This window comes from Microtus pennsylvanicus, chromosome 2 (assembly GCF_037038515.1).
Source record: "Microtus pennsylvanicus isolate mMicPen1 chromosome 2, mMicPen1.hap1, whole genome shotgun sequence".
Taxonomy (NCBI): Eukaryota; Metazoa; Chordata; class Mammalia; order Rodentia; family Cricetidae; genus Microtus; species Microtus pennsylvanicus.
The window spans coordinates 141889767-141905929 of record NC_134580.1 but is presented as its reverse complement, the minus strand read 5'-3'; the positions used below and the strand labels follow the sequence as shown (position 1 = coordinate 141905929).

The 16163-nt window shown below is 48.6% G+C and overlaps 1 protein-coding gene across 3 annotated transcripts in view; it reads left to right on the top strand.

Moving 5' to 3' along the window:
* Znfx1 (zinc finger NFX1-type containing 1) overlaps window positions 1-15966 on the top strand; it is a 32095-nt gene extending 16129 nt beyond the window's left edge. For all 3 annotated transcript variants that reach the window (XM_075963121.1, XM_075963122.1, XM_075963124.1), the window contains exons 5-14: window positions 1562-1710; window positions 2953-3102; window positions 5416-5530; window positions 6898-7145; window positions 8380-8519; window positions 9063-9217; window positions 9577-9722; window positions 11053-11163; window positions 11439-11534; window positions 12590-15966. In XM_075963121.1, coding sequence (XP_075819236.1) covers window positions 1562-1710; window positions 2953-3102; window positions 5416-5530; window positions 6898-7145; window positions 8380-8519; window positions 9063-9217; window positions 9577-9722; window positions 11053-11163; window positions 11439-11534; window positions 12590-15031 — 3752 coding nt within the window. In that variant the 3' untranslated portion in view covers window positions 15032-15966. The remainder of the gene's footprint in view (window positions 1-1561; window positions 1711-2952; window positions 3103-5415; window positions 5531-6897; window positions 7146-8379; window positions 8520-9062; window positions 9218-9576; window positions 9723-11052; window positions 11164-11438; window positions 11535-12589) is intronic.
* The last annotated feature ends 197 nt before the right edge of the window (window positions 15967-16163 follow it).

The following is a 16163-nucleotide window of genomic DNA, read 5'->3' as shown; positions in this document are numbered from 1 at the left end:
CTCGGGTCTCGAGTACACTTGCCCCATTGCCCAGGTTATGTCCCTTTTCTCTGTTCTTTTTGTATTTTTTTATTTTTATTTTTAAAAAATCTGTTTGTTTATATTTTATGTATGAGTGCCCCGCATGTATAACTGCAGGCCAGAAGAGTGCATCAGGTCGCATTAAGATGGCTGTGAGATGGAATTGAACTCAGGACCTCTTGAAGAGCAGCCAGTGCTCTTTACCACTGAGCCATATCTCCAGCCCTTAATTTTGATTTTTTGAAGAAAATTTATTTTTATTTCATGTGTTTGGGCGCTTGCCTGCATGTATGTCTGTGATAGCACGTGAATGCCTAGTGCTGTCAGACACTAAAGGGGAATCCAGGGCCCTGAAACTGGAGTTACAGCAGTTGTGGTGAGCTGCTGTGTTGGTGCTAGAAATCAAACCCAGGTCCTCTAGAAGAGCAGCCCAGTTTGTTCTTTTTTTTTTTCCTTTTGGTCTGTGCTATGGACTCTAAACATTAAGGGCTATAAATATTCTTCCTGTACTTACACAACATGTTAGTCACTCAAGACAGTACTCATTAGGAGCTGGAGAGATGGCTGCATGCTCTTCCAGAGGACATGACTTCAGTTCCCAGCACCCACATTGAACACCTTCCAATCTACCTGTGGTAACAACTCCAGGGGACAAAATAAAGATAAAATAAATCTTTTTAGTGCTATTTGCTCCAATGAATAAGTAAGTATGCATCCTTCCTTTTGAAATACCTTGCTCTGTATTTCTCTGTGCTTTTTCCACCAATGTAAGCCCTGGTGGACTCTGCCTAGCAGCCAGCTCAGATCCTCTGGAGTTTCCAGCAGCAGGTCCTTCAGCAGTAGAGCTGTGGGTGTTAGGATCAGTGGTTTAATGAGCAGTGGAAAGCAGATCAAAAGCTGAGTTTCCATATAAGCAGCCATTCCATGTGTGGAATGGGCCCCAGGTCTTGGCCATTTGCTTCTGCTGCTGTGCTAGAGCTGCAGAGATGGGCTCTTACTTACTCAGACTGTAGCCACACAGGGACATTGTTGCTGTCTCTGGTCTTACACAGAGCAGCCACCAGTTCAGTGCCTGACCATCCGCTTGTGCTCTGCAGCCTTAAGTCTTAAAGCCGGAGCGCTCTCTCCATTTGTCTTAGGTCATGGCCTTACACCTTTTGTTGTTGTTTATTTGAGGCAGAGTTTCTTTGTGTAGCCCTGGCTGCCTGGAGCCCATGTTGGGCACCATTCTGTAACAGGAGGCACCAGCTGCTTGTTGTTCCAGCTGCCCAGCTAGCTTAACCCCCCGAAATAATCCCACAGATCTGACTCCTTCCCGCCAGGCTGTCATCATGCTCTTAAGTGCTACACTTTCCTGCTTGGCAGCCCACACTTTATTTGTAGCCTCCTCACACAAGTGGAGTGAACATTCTGTAAGCACAGGTTTGCTCCCTAAGGGACCAATTGAGATAAGATCCTAGAACACACAACTCTCATCTGGACCAGGTCAGGTCAGTATCTTGCTCTTTTCAGCCCTGGAATACTGCGTGTTTCTTCACAGGCATTTACAGGTGTCAGAAGACCAGCATTGTGCGAGTGGGTGGAAGGAGCAGCAGTGAAATCCTGAAGCAGTTCACCCTGAGGGAGCTGAGGAACAAGCGGGAATTCCGCCGCAATCTCCCCATGCACCTGCGAAGGGCCTACATGAGCGTAAGTCCCAACACTGGAATAGCTGAGGGGCTAAGCAACCCACCTAACAAAGCAGCTGCTTTCTGGCAAACTTCTCAGCCCTCTGAAGGACCAGCTTCCTTCTAGCCTTTCATTCTGCTAATCTTTTGGTGCTCAAGTCAAAGGGTGAAAAAGTTCATTTCTTGCCCCTACCAGGACCTTCCGTCTGCTACCCCCAATTATCTACAATACAGCCTACTATGAAGTGTCTTTGTTTTTCAAGACAGGTTTTCTCTGTGTAGTCCTGGATATCCTAGAATTCATTCTGTAGACCAGGCTGGCCACAAAACGCAGAGATCTGCCTGCCTCTGCCTCTCAAATGCAGGGATTAAAGGTGCATGTATCTTTTATCTGACCAGGGTGCCCAATCAAAATCATAACTGGGGGGCTGGAGAGATGGCTCAGAGGTTAAGAGCATTGCCTGCTCTTCCAAAGGTCCTGAGTTCAATTCCCAGCAACCATATGGTGGCTCACAACCATCTGTAATGGGGTCTGGTGCCCTCTTCTGGCCTGCAGGCATACACACTGACAGAATATTGTATACATAGTAAATAAATAAATAAATAAATAATTGGGTACAGTGGCATCAACCTTTATTCCCAGCTATTAGGGAAATAATTGAGGCAGGAGGGATTGGTTAAACCAGAAGTTTGTGACCAGCCTGGGCAATGTAGCAAGAACCTGTCTCTTAAACAAGTAGAGAAAAAAAAAACCCAGGTCTTATTATCAAGGAGGAAAAGAGGCTGTGAGGCTTGAAGTCTGATCTAGAGCACCTTGGGGCCTGTTTCTACTGGGTCCTCCTTTGCTTGCCCTGCTAACTGCCTGGGCAGCCATTGAACCCTCGTCCGTGGGTTTCAAGACCGCATGATGTACTTGAGAAACTGTCGTCGACTCACTGGTGTGTTTATTAGTCAGTCTTTCTTTCTTTCTTTCTTTCTTTCTTTTCTTTCTTTCTTTCTTTCTTTCTATTTGGTTTTACGAGACAGGGTTTCTCTGTAGCTTTGAAGCCTGTCCTGTAATTTGCTCTGTAAATCAAGCTGGCCTCGAACTCACAGAGATCCTCCTGCCTCTGCCTCCCCAGTGCTGGGCTTAAATGTGTGTGCCACCACCGCCCGGTTTCTTATTCATTCTTGTATTTTCTTTCTTCTCTTTATTTTTTCTCAGGGCAGAGGCTAGCATTGGGAGAGAATGTTTCTTCATCGTATTTCTTTCTGTTCTTGGCAGATTGTGACAGGGATGAAGGAATCAGAGCAAGAACTTCTTGAAGGGGCCAAGACCCTGGAATGCACTATGCATGGTGTCGTTCGGGAGCAGTACCTGGAGAAGTACATCTCGCCCCAGCACTGGGACAGCCTCATGAGTGGACCTGTGCAGGTAGGGCTGCCCGGAGGATGCTCAGCACATGGAGGCAACTCCAGCAGAAGCCACAGACCAGACCTTTATCTGTCTGCAGGTCTGATGCTGCTGGTGAAGAGTATCCTCTTGAAATGAGGCCGTCAAGGGCCCTGTCAGGACCCAGGCTCTGTAGTACACCTGCTGGGATAGGCTTTGCTTTTGACAAGCTACTTGATTTTATATGCCAAGTTATTCTGCTACAAGATGAGGCTAACATTATGTTGGAGTTTGGAGAGCAGGATCCTGCAAGTGTGTGCGTGCACACACACACACTAAAAACAGTAGCATTAAGTTGAGCACTGTGAAGCTGCTAGCACTTGTAAATTTGGCTTAGAGAAATGTGGCAATTTCAGTAGATACAGTGGCACATGCCTAGCTCCTGGCAGCAGAGACAAGAAGATCGCTGCAGGCTGCAGACCAGCCTGGAGTAACATAGTGAGTTCTAAGGATGCACCTTGAAATGCTGTCTCCAAAACCAGCAAAAATGGAAATGTTTTACTGATCAACTTCATTGTTAGAGGATTACTGTATAGACAAACAAGTTAATATCTGTAACCCTCAGAACTCAAGTGTTTCTGGAGTTTCTCTCTGGAACTCGTTTTTTTATTATTTTATTTTATTTTTGATTTTTCGAGACAGGGTTTCTCCGTAGCTTTTGGTTCCTGTCCTGGCACTAGCTCTTTCTAGACCAGGCTGGCCTCGAACTCACAGAGATCCGACTGCCTCTGCCTCCCGAGTGCTGGGATTTGTTTTTGTTTTTTTGAGACAGGGTTTCTCTGTGTAACAGTCTGGCTGTCCTGGAACTCACTTTGTAGACCAGGCTGGCCTCGAACTCACTGAGATCCGCCTGTCTCTGCCTCCCTAGTGGTGAGATTAAAGGCATGTGCCGCCACTGGCCAACTGTTTTTTTGTTTGTTTGTTTGTTTGTTTGTTTGTTTGTTTGTTTGTTTGAGATAGGGTCTCACTGTCTAGACCAGGCTGATCTCAAACTCTTAGGAGATCCACCTGCCTCTGCCTCTCAAGTTCTGTAATTAAAGGTGTGCTTTGCTTTTGTTTAATTTTATTTTTATGTGCATGGGTGGGTATTTTGCCTGCATGTATGTGTGTCCACCACTTTTATGCTTGGTGCCCACACAGACCAGAAGAAAGCACTATGCCCTGTATCTGAAGTTAGAAACAGTTGTGAACACCATGTAGATGCTGGCTGGAAATTGAATTCAGGCCCCTGGAAAGTCTACCAGTGCTCTTCACTGCTGAGCTGTCTCTCTAGCCTGTTTGTGAGACAGTCTCATATATCTCCGGTTGTCTTTGCATTCATTATGTAATCCACAGCCAAGATGACCTGGAACTCCTGATCCTCCTGCCCTCATCTCCTAGATGCTGAAATTATAGGCTTATGACATTGTGCCCGGTTATAAGTATCATATGGAAGAAAATCATAACCTTTCATTTCAAGGACTTGGGAGTTGACAGGTGTAGAGCATATACTGTGGCCTTTGTGCCTGTGTGATCCCAAGTAAGCAATTACACTGCCAGCCTTCAGAGGGCCCTGCTAGGAGTCACCAAGACTGACTCTGTAAGGTAGCTGGCCTTGTCTCACTGGGCTGGTAAGAAACGGTGGGACAGAGAAGCCTGTGACCATCTGAAAGGTACAGCTCAGCTCCAGCTGCTCACTGCCATTTGGTACAAAGGATTCTTGTTGCTAGGGTTCTCTTGACTTTGTCAGGAAAGACTAGATATTTGGATTTTAACATTTTGTGTAAATAGTATTAAATGTTCCAGTTTTGTAGTCTCCCCATTTCATTTATTATTTTATTTATTTATTTATTTTAAGGTGAGGGCACAGGTAGCCCATACTGGTCTCTAACTCACTATATAGTTGAGGCTGGCCTTTAGACCTCTGACCCCTTTACATCATCTCCTGAGTGTTAAGATCACAGATATGTATCAGCAACCTAATAGCCTCTGAACCTTAAGGTTTGGTTTAGATTTTCTGTGCTTGGGTTAGAACCCAGAACTTCATACAGATTAAGAAAGAACCTGCTCTTGAGATTTGCCCTCAGGAAATTTTTTGTTGGTTTTTTGGTTTTTTGGTTGTGTTTTTTTTTTTCCTGAGATGGGGTCTCTCTGTATAGTCCTGGCTGTCCTGGAATTCACTCCTTAGACCTGGCTGAGATTAAAGGTGTGCATGCCACCTCTGCCCAGAGGAAAGAATTTTAACTTCCCTGAGGAGACACTGTCTTCAAACCGGTTGTCATAGAAGTCTCACGACCGACAATTCTTCCTTCACAGGATGCGGACTGGGTCTGTGTCCAGCCCTCGAAGCATTCCATGATGCTTGAATGGCTGGGACTTGGTGTGGGTTCTTTCACTCATAGTGCTCCTCCAGCAGCACCTGAGAGCACAGGTAAGAAGTCCATGTGATCCACCGTACCTTCAGCTGGAGTGTGGTGAAAGCCAGAACCACATGACTCAATGCGGTGCCCATGCTTAACAAGTCTGAGTCAGTCAGCAGAAGACTGCAGGGAAGCGAGGCGCACACCGAGCAGGCACAGTAGAAATGACAGAGTGCTCTTGTTGAGTACGACATGGAAGTGCTTGTTAGACCTGGGGAGTTAGAGCTCGGCACATTGCTGGCCTTCATGCACATCCTCTGCACCCCTGAAACTGGGCGTGGTGACATATGCCTTTAATCCCAACTCTAGGTAGGCAGAGGGAGATCTTTGTGAGTTCAAAATCATCTTGACTACATAGTGAGTTCTAGGACAGGCAGGACTGTTGAGAAACCCTGTCTCAAAAAACCCAACTGTATAACAACTTCAAGGCTAGCTTGATCTATGTGAGAATTTTTCTCAACACACATATGCACATATTGACAATAATAAAAGTCACTGTAAAAAAAGCAGAGAGCTTAACGTATGGCTGTGAACAATTACAATCCCAGAAGTCAGGGGCCAGCCTAGGCTATATGGCAAGAGTGACTCAGAGAAGAAACAGAAACTGTACAGAGTGAGAGGCTAGAGAGAGAGCTTAGCAGTTAAGATCATGGGTTTCGTTCCCAGCACCTACATGGCAGCTCACAAACGTCTAGCCTTTGAGCATCCAACATCAACATCAGGCACACTTGTGGTGCACAGACATACATGCAGGCAAAAACTCATACACATTAAAAGTAAGTAATTTTCACATTTACATTTTATTTTTCCTTACCCTCATTTGTATATTTGATAGAGTAAAACCTTTCTTAAAAAACAGTTTTGGAGCCAGGCGGTGGTGGTGCATGCCTTTAATCCCAGCACTCGGGAGGCAGAGGCAGGTGGATCTCTGTGAGTTTGAGGCCAGCCTGGTCTACAAGAGCTAGTTCCAGGACAGGAACCAAAAGCTACGGAGAAACCCTGAATCGAAAATTCAAAAAAAAAAACCAAATAAACAGTTTTGGCTGGGCAGTGGTGGCACTTGCCTTTAGTCCCAGCATTCAGGAGGCAGAGGCAGGTGAATCTCTGTGAGTTTGAGGCCAGAGGCAGGCAGATCTTTTACAGCTCAAGGCCAGCCTGGTCTTCATAGAGCATAGCAGGATTACACAATGAGACTCTGTCTCCAAAAAGGAAAAAAAAAAGCCTTTTTTATCTGATTATTAAACCATCACAAAGTGTAACAACACAAACATACAAAAAATGTTAGGTATCTGTCCCTAACATTCCCTTCCCCTGCTTGTTGCTGTGAAACTGTGTGAGCTCTTATCGGCGTCCTTGTTCCTCCTGCTTCCTCTCTTAGCCCAGGCAGAAGGGGAAGAGGAGGAGGAAGGGGAAGAGGAGTCTTCCCTGATTGACATCGCTGAGGAAGCCGACCTGATTGAAGCAGACCGAGTAATTGAAGAAGAAGAGGTGGTGAGACCCCGGCGAAGAAAAAAGGAAGAGAATGGGGCGGACCAGGAGTTGTCTAAAATCCTTTTGGCCATGAGGCTAGACCAGTATGGGCCTGGAACTACGGCTGGACAGGAGCAAGTTGCAGAAGAGTGGGAGGTAAACTCACTTTTTCCCCTAAGGCCTAGAATGGGGAAGAGGATTCAGGTTTACCAAGCAGGCTTGAGTTAGGTTCTACTGAAGCAGACACTGTAGGGCTGGACCACTCCTGTGACTGTTGCGGCTTCAGGTCATCCTCACAGCTGGGGACAGAAAAGCTACAGTCAGTCAGAGGGGACCCGCAAGAACTAGCAACTTAGACAAGAAACAGGTGCCAGGGTGCTCCCCTGCCGTTTTCAGGAGAACGTGGTACATACTGACAGTGCCTCATTCCCTTGTTCATGAGCAGCCAGTGTAGACATAGAGGATGGAAGCAAGACAGGAGTGCAGGCTTCGTCCTCAATAAGCCTAGGACCTGGCCCTTAGCAGCATTTACTCTGTGCTACTGTGACAGCAGGAGACTGGCTACTCCAAATACCGATTTGAACCCCTTACTAAGAATGAAGGTCTCTGAAGGACAATTTGGATGCAGTAGTTTTCACCTGATGCTCTCTGTACCTTACTGGTTTGGGTCAACAGCATTGCGTGGGGCAGAGATATGAGCCCAGTTCTCAGAACTGTGTATTGTGCTTTTCTCTGTTGTGTCACTTGGGGGTGGGGACTTTAGTGACAGCTGCTTCACACACCAATCTTCCTAAAATCTTGTAACCTCATTCAGTGACAGATCCAGAAGGGAATGCTTTCTCCTAAGATATTGTGAGTGCATTGGGCCATTGTAGTCGGCCTGTGGCAGGCCAAGAACTAAACACCTGCTCTTAGGCAGCATCCACCGAGAGCCCAATCCCCTCTGCTTTGATGACACACACCCACTTCACTTCAGAAAGAGAAACAGGTGATAGTCCAGGCGAGCTCAGGCAGGAGAAGCAGGGAAAGGGAAGGATGGAGGTATGGCACAAACCCACCTGTTAGAAAATGTTGTGACGCTATAGAAGACTTTGTGTGTGGTATTAGAAGGTCAAACATAAGTAAAGATAGCCAATGACAGCCATTGCTGACCAGGGGAAGTCCTTCCCAGGGTTCTTCATGTTGCCAAGTCGACAGCCAGCACCTAGGTCACACTGCCTGATAAAAGACAAGACAGGCTTGGGACCCAGGCAGGGTCTAGAGCCTCTGATCAGCTTCTCATGTTGGAGTAGCTGTTGAGAGAATGAGACAATGTCTGCTGGGGTGGTAACTCCTTCACTTCTGTGCTGGGGCCTCTGCTCAATCTCTGGCCTGGTATTGACGTCTACAGACCCAGCGTACCCAGAAAAAGAAAATGAAGAGAAAAGTGAAGGCTGAGCTTCGCAAATTGAACACCATGACTGAGGCTGAGGCCAATGCCATCCAGGACATCTGGCAACTGGACCTGAACACCCGCTGGCAGCTTTATAGGTACGGGTATGGTGCCCAAGCCTAGTCAGTCTGTGTCATTTCCCACAGAATTCCTTTTCTGTTCTAGGATGGGGAATGTGTCAGATTGGGCAGGACCTCATACAGTTGAGGTGAAAAGTAGAAAGCCACTGGGAAGCTTTGACGGCAGAGCTGTCTGTACCCTGTGCCTGCGCTTCTTCCTTATCCCAAGGACTCTGAACATCTTTTATGTGGCATTTTAGACTCTTTCTTTTTTGTTTTTTTTTTTCTTTTTTCTTTTTCTGTTTTTTTTTTTTTTTTGAGACAGAATTTCACTATGTAGCCCTGGCTGCCCTGGAATTCACAGAGATCCGCCTGCCTCTGCCTCCCAAATAATGGGATTAAAGGAATGCACCACCACCACCCAGCCATTTTTCTCTTGTTTTCTATAACTCTGAGTCTCATTCTCTCTGCCTGGCCTGTCAGCTCTGTAGGGCTTTAGGATTCACTTCAGAAACTGGTATATCATTTCCTCAAAAAACACTTAGAGAAGAAAGGCTTCCTTTCCCTGGTTTCATTCTCCAGGCTGTGGCTACAGATGTACCAAGCTGACACTCGCCGGAGGATCCTCAGCTATGAACGCCAGTACCGCACATCAGCAGACAGAATGGCTGAACTGAGACTCCAGGAAGACCTGCACATCCTTAAAGATGCCCAGGTTGTGGGCATGACAACCACAGGTAGGAAGATGGGGGCTTTACCTGTTGAAGCCGAGTTCGCCGTGGTGTCCAGATCCCATCAAATGAAGAAAACTGCAGAGAGGGGTGAAGCCACCCTTACCTGGGAACTCTTGGTGATGGTCTCCTACTTGTTGCTGCAGAGCTTAAAACTCAAAACAATAATCAAGAAGCATAAAGCTCAGGACCACACAGTGCCCACCCTCTCACTCAGTGCCCATCCTCTTGCTTAGTGGCCACTTCAGCCCCAGATGAGAAGGAGGGCTTAGTTATCTGTCAGCCCAGGAAAGATACAGAAGAGGTAGCCCTCTGGGTTCTGTGCCCCAGCTCAAAGGAGCCTCTCTCATCTTTCCTGATTTGAGGTGCTGCCAAGTACCGCCAGATCCTTCAGCAAGTAGAGCCTCGGATCGTCATTGTAGAAGAGGCTGCCGAGGTTCTTGAGGCCCACACCATTGCCACGCTAAGCAAAGCTTGCCAGCATCTCATTCTGATTGGGGACCACCAGCAGGTAAAGCAAGAATTCTTAGAAGGTGGGGTGTTCTCTGGAAAATAGGACAGGGGACTCTGGCGTCTCTGTGTAACAGTCCTCGAGCTTATTGGTGACTTTCTATGCCTGCTCTTCCTTGAATCCCACGTTCTTTTCCTGCACAGTGCCACTGCTAGAGATTGCACCCAGGGCCCCTCCCCAGCCATACAGATTAGGTTGGCCTCAAATTTGTAATCCTCCTGCCTCAGGCTTCTGGGATTGTAGAACTGTACTACCTTGCTTAGTTCAAATTCACCGTGCCTTTAAAAAAGATTTTTAAAAAAAAAAAAGATTTAAACAGTGTCCTTTTTCTTTAATGTGTATGGTGAATGTTTGTATCTTGCCTGCGTGTATGTCATCGTGCACATACCTGCAGTGCCTGTGGAGCCAGAAGAGGGTGACAGGTTCCCATAGACTGGAGTTACAGTCAGTTATGACTGCTGCCTGGGTGCTGGGAATTGAATTTGGATCCTCTGCAAGAATAGCCCGTACTCTAACCAGCCACAGAGCCATCTCTCCAGCCCTTTGCATGGACAATTGCATAGAAAGTTCTTTAGTCTTTTACTTCCATTTTTGCTACCTGCTGGTCTGTCCCCTGAAAAGGAGCCAAAGTCAATTAAATATAAAAAACAACAAAAAGTAAATTAGCCAGGCTTGGCCACAAGCTTGTGCTACATACTGATACGCCTGCCTCAGTTGAGCCCAAACCTCACAATTCCTGTAAATGAGAGCATGTCACTCTCTACCCCCACCCCCCAGGGGCTTTTCACTGCTCTTGATGTCAAAAATCAAGCTTCTTTGATTTTGAGATGGTCTTATGTAGCCCGTGGTAACCTTGAATTGAATTTGTAGCTGAGGATGGATTTATACTCCTGACCCTTGCCCCCAACTCTCAAGTGTGGGATTACAGCATCATGCACAACCACACCTGGGTCTAGAAGCTGAACCTAGCGAGACCTTCTCAAAATCAAGAGTGGGTGTTGTCCTGTGTCTCTGGCTCACTTCGTTTGCTCAGGGCTCCCATTCACTGTCCTTCCTGTCCCTTTTCATGGTTTGCTTTTCAAATGGATAAATGACTGGCAGCTTCCTCCATGCTGTTGTCAACTCAGATGTCACTGTTGAGAGGCCAAGCTAAAGAATTTCCACCCTTGGCTCTTCATTATATCGCCTGGGTTTTCCAGTCCTCGTCACTATTAATCCTTGACCTGTCAGCACCGAGACTCGTGTCCACCTATGAAGACTATGCTTCAGACACATGCTGCGGGTGATCAGTGTGTTCCAGCAGAGAATTCTCATCTGTTTCTCTCCCCAGCTACGTCCCAGTGCTAACGTGTATGATCTGGCCAAGAACTTCAACCTTGAGGTGTCCCTGTTTGAGCGGCTGGTAAAAGTGAACATCCCCTTCGTCCGTCTGAATCACCAGGTGAGCGGCTGGGTTTGTGTTGCTACAGACGTCTAGAAGGTTTCTGGTTTGTGCCACGTGCCAGCAATTAGAGCTGGCTTACCTGAAATTGCCCATCAGAAAGACGGTTTCAGCCACTACAAGGTCCCCTGCTTTTCAGGACCCAGCCGCTTGTATCATGCTTTCTCCCAGTGCGCCTCAGTGTTCCCTCTGCAGGTTTCCTGCTGGTGCTGCAGCTCCAGAGATGTGGCCCTTTGTCTTGCTTTTGTTGCTGATCCCAACATCTGTCGTTTCAGCACCGCATGCGTCCTGAAATCGCCCGCCTTTTGACCCCCCACATTTACCAGGATCTGGAGAACCATCCCTCTGTTCTCAAGTATGAGCAGATTAAGGTCAGTCTGTCCTACCTGGTCATCTCTGATGGTGTCAGCCTAGAAGTTTCCTTTCCTTGGAAAGGAAAGTAGTAGAGGGGCTGGAGATGGCTCAGGTGCTTAAGAGTGTGACCTGAAACCAGCGTGGTGGCACACGCCTTTAATCCTAGCACTTGGGAGGCAGAGGCAGGTGGATCTGTGACTTGGAGGTCAGCCTGGTCTACGTTCCAGGACAGCAAGAGCTACATAATAGGGAGACTCTGTCTAAAAAAGTCTGTGCTGCTTTTCCAGAGGACCCAAGTTCAGTTCCCAGCACCCACACTGGGGACCTCACAACACCAGTCCCAGGTATCCAACACTGATCATCTCTTGGCCTCTCTGCATCCTCTGGTCTTCATGGGCATCCACAATCAGTGTACATACCCGCATATGGACGTACACATGCACCCACCCCCTCATACCCACACACAAATAAAAAGAAAAATAGAATCTGAGTTGGGCGATAGTGGTGCACATTTTTAATTCCAGCACTCAGGCAGATCTCTGAGTTCAAGACCAGCCTAGTCTACAGAGCTAGTTTTAAGACAGCCAGAGCTGTTACACAGAGAAACCCTGTCTCAAAAAACAGAGAGAGAGAGAGAGAGAGCGTTCTGCAGGTGTTCTGTGTGGTAAGAACAGTGGCTCCTGCCTGTCCCCAGCAGTGCTGAGGAAGGGCCTGTGCAACAGTCGGCACATGAGCACTCAGAGCATCAGCTCCTTCCTCATCACCCGCTGCTGCCTGTTGCCTTCATCATGGCAAGTGATCAGATACTTGGAAAACTAAGACAGACTTTCTCCTTCTCCAGCTCCGTGCCCTGGTGACTGACTTCAGAAGTAAAGGTTGTGAGGTAGAGGGCGCAGAAAGCAGTCTCTTCTGAGGGCCAGTGGTCAGTGTCCTTGAGACACGTGCCAAGAGCTGGGGTGTAGCTCAGAGTACAACACCTGCTTAGCATGTGTGAGGCCCTGAGTTTAGTCCCAGTGCTGAAGGGAAGGGGAGGCACCACAAGGACGCTCTGACATGTCGCCTTGCTTCTCAGGGGGTCTCCTCCAACCTTTACTTTGTGGAACACTGCTTTCCTGAGCAGGAGATCCAAGAAGGCAAAAGCCATCAGAACCAACACGAGGCACACTTTGTGGTGGAGCTGTGCCAGTACTTGCTGTGCCAGGAGTATCGCCCCTCCCAGATCACCATCCTCACCACCTACACTGGGCAGCTCTTCTGCTTGCGCAAACTCATGCCTGCCAAGACATTTGCTGGCATCAAGGTTCATGTGGTGGACAAGTACCAAGGGGAAGAGAATGACATCATCCTCCTCTCATTAGTGCGGAGCAACCAAGAGGGGAAGGTGGGCTTCCTCCAGATCCCAAACCGCATCTGTGTAGCCTTGTCCCGGGCCAAGAAGGGGATGTACTGCATTGGGAACATGCAGATGCTTGCCAAGGTGCCCTTGTGGAGCAAGATCATCCATACCCTTCGAGAGAACAACCAAATAGGCCCATCCCTCCGCCTCTGTTGCCAGAATCACCCTGACACCCACACCCTTGTATCCAAAGCTTCTGATTTCCAAAAAGTGCCAGAAGGAGGCTGCAGCCTGCCCTGTGAGTTCCGGTTGGCCTGTGGGCATGTGTGCACACGTGCCTGCCACCCATATGACTCCTCCCACAAGGAGTTCCAGTGCATGAAGCCATGCCAGAAAGTCATCTGCCCAGATGGGCACCGGTGCCCACTTGTTTGCTTCCAGAAGTGTCACGAGTCTTGTCAGGTAAAAGTGCCCAAAATCATTGTTCGGTGTGGTCACGAACAGATGGTCCCTTGTTCAATGCCAGAGTCAGATTATTGCTGCCAGGAGCCTTGCCCCAAGGTCCTAAGATGTGGTCACAGATGCAGCCACCTGTGTGGTGAGGATTGTGTGCGGCTATGTCCAGAAAAGGTCACTGTGAAACTGAAGTGTGGGCACAGCCAACAGGTGAAGTGTGGCGATGTGGAATGTATAAAATACGGTCTGCCAGTCAAGTGCACCGCCAAGTGTGACACCGTCCTAGACTGTGGCCATCCCTGCCCAGGCTCCTGTAACAGTTGCTTTGAAGGGCGCTTCCATGAGCGCTGTCAGCAGCCCTGCAAGCGCCTGCTCATCTGCTCACACAAGTGCCAGGAGCCCTGCACCCGTGAGTGCCCACCCTGCCAGCGGACATGTCAGAACCGCTGTGTCCATAGCCAGTGCAAGAAGAAGTGTGGGGAGCTGTGCAGCCCCTGTGTGGAGCCCTGTGTCTGGCGCTGTCAGCACTACCAATGCACCAGACTCTGCTCAGAGCCCTGCGACCGGCCCCCATGCTACGTGCCTTGTTCAAAGATGCTGGCTTGCGGCCACCCTTGCATTGGTCTCTGTGGGGAGCCTTGTCCCAAGAAGTGCCGTGTCTGCCAACCGGATGAGGTCACCCAAATCTTTTTTGGCTTTGAGGATGAGCCCGATGCCCGCTTTGTGCAACTGGAAGACTGCAACCACATCTTCGAGGTGCAAGCCCTGGACCGCTACATGAATGAACAGGATGATGAAGTCGCCATCAGGCTGAAGGTCTGCCCCATCTGCCAGGTACCCATCCGCAAAAATCTGAGGTATGGAAAAAGCATCAAACAGCGTCTGGAAGAGATAGAAATTGTCAAGGAAAAGATCCAGGGCTCTGCAGGGGAGATTGCAGCCAGCCAGGAACAACTTAAGGCCCTGCTGGAGAGCAAGACTCTGTTCCTCCAGCTGCATCCTGAAAATTTCCTGATGCTCCAAGAGAAGCTGGCCCAGAAAAACCTGTCAGTGAAGGACCTGGGCCTTGTGGAAAATTCCATCAGCTTCTACGACCACTTGGCCAATCTGGAGGGGTCCCTGGAAAAGGTGCACTACTCAGAACATCACAAAGTGAGGACTCGACTCGAACAGGTCTATGAGTGGCTGGCCAGGAAGCGCCTGAGCTTCAGCAGCCAGGAATTGAGCGACCTCCAGAGTGAAATCCAGAGGCTCACTTATCTTGTGACCCTCCTGATACGCTGTAAGATGGCAGAGGAGAAGGTGAAAGGCAGCATAGCAGAAGAGGTCTCCAGCATCCGGAATATTCTGGAAAAAACATGTAAGTTCACCCAGGAAGACGAACAGCTTGTGCAGAAAAAGATGGATGCTCTGAAAAGCACACTTCCCTGCTCTTGCCTGGGCATCTCAGAGGAAGAGCGGGTGCAGATTGTCACTGCCTTGGGTGTTTCTCGTGGCCACTGGTTCAAGTGCCCCAACGGCCACATCTATGTGATCACTGAGTGTGGGGGAGCCATGCAGAGGAGCACCTGTCCTGAGTGCAAGGAGGTGATTGGCGGTGAAAATCATACTCTGGTGAGGAGCAACCAGCTGGCCCCTGAGATGGATGGAGCCCAGTACCCTGCCTGGTCAGACACAGCCAACAACCTGATGAACTTTGAGGAGATCCGCAGGATGATGTAGAAGATGGCACCCCAATGCCTTTTGCCCTGCAACCTCAGAGCCAGGCAGGGTTGGCTCCCCTGCGGAGGAACCAGTTTGTTAGTATCCTTTAGTCTTCGCACTTGTTTAAGGATCCACTTTTAGGGCTTGCTTGCCCACATGTGATTCTAGATGAACCCCTGCGCTAGAATAAGCACTTTACCTCCAGCTCTAAGCAGAGCCCACAGTTCTCACCTCCTCTGCTGCAGCAAGCAGGACTCCTGGGAACATCTGGCCTCCACCTGGGGCTGTTAGGGTAACTGGGTCTTGGCATGGTCAGCCCTTCTGCGTGCTCCCAGGGTGCACTGCTTCTCATGGCCAAGCCTTAACTTGCAGACTAATTTCCATTGTTATAACAGCAGCCCAGAGCTTTAGGAACGACTTACCCAAGGAGCGCAAGAATTCTGGCACCCTACTCCTTGGGCTCCTGCCCTTCTGGAGATGGAGGCCTGTGACCTACTCAACTCCCCTTGACCCAGTTACATAGTTTCCATCCCTGGTGGGGTCCCTGGGGGTGGGGCTTCTACAGTAGGCATAGGCTGAGTGGCCCCTGCACCCTCCTGAAACTGGCAAATAGCGAGGGTGGTATGTGTGTCCTTGGCCTCTGTAGGAGAGATTTGGTGGTGGTGCTATCTGCACACTCAGTGTCAGCAGCACCTCCTGTGAGTCTTTGTCCCAGCACCCTCCCTTGCAGCCTTTGCCTGGGCAGGGTTAGCATGCCAGCAGCTTCTGCAGGCTCCGGCCCCAGGCCTGCATCTGCACCTCTGTCCAGTTCCTTAGAACAAATTTAGCCATCTCAGGTCCTTTCTAATATTGATCACAAAAGCCCCTTTCGTAAGTATGTGTTTCCTTTTTTGTCTTTACTATGCACTTTATCCTATAATGCCAATTAATAAAAACAATGATTGAAAAAAAAATCAGTGGACTCTATCTGTGATTGGTTTTTACTGTACTGGTAACTGATGAACCTAGGGCTTCAGCTGTGTTCCACCACCACCCCAGTGGCTTGTCTATCTTCCTAACTTTCAGTAACAACTTGGGTGGCCGTAGAATTGTGGGTAGGATACTGTCTATGGTGAAGCATGCATCACTTCCTGTAGTGGGGGTCATTTAG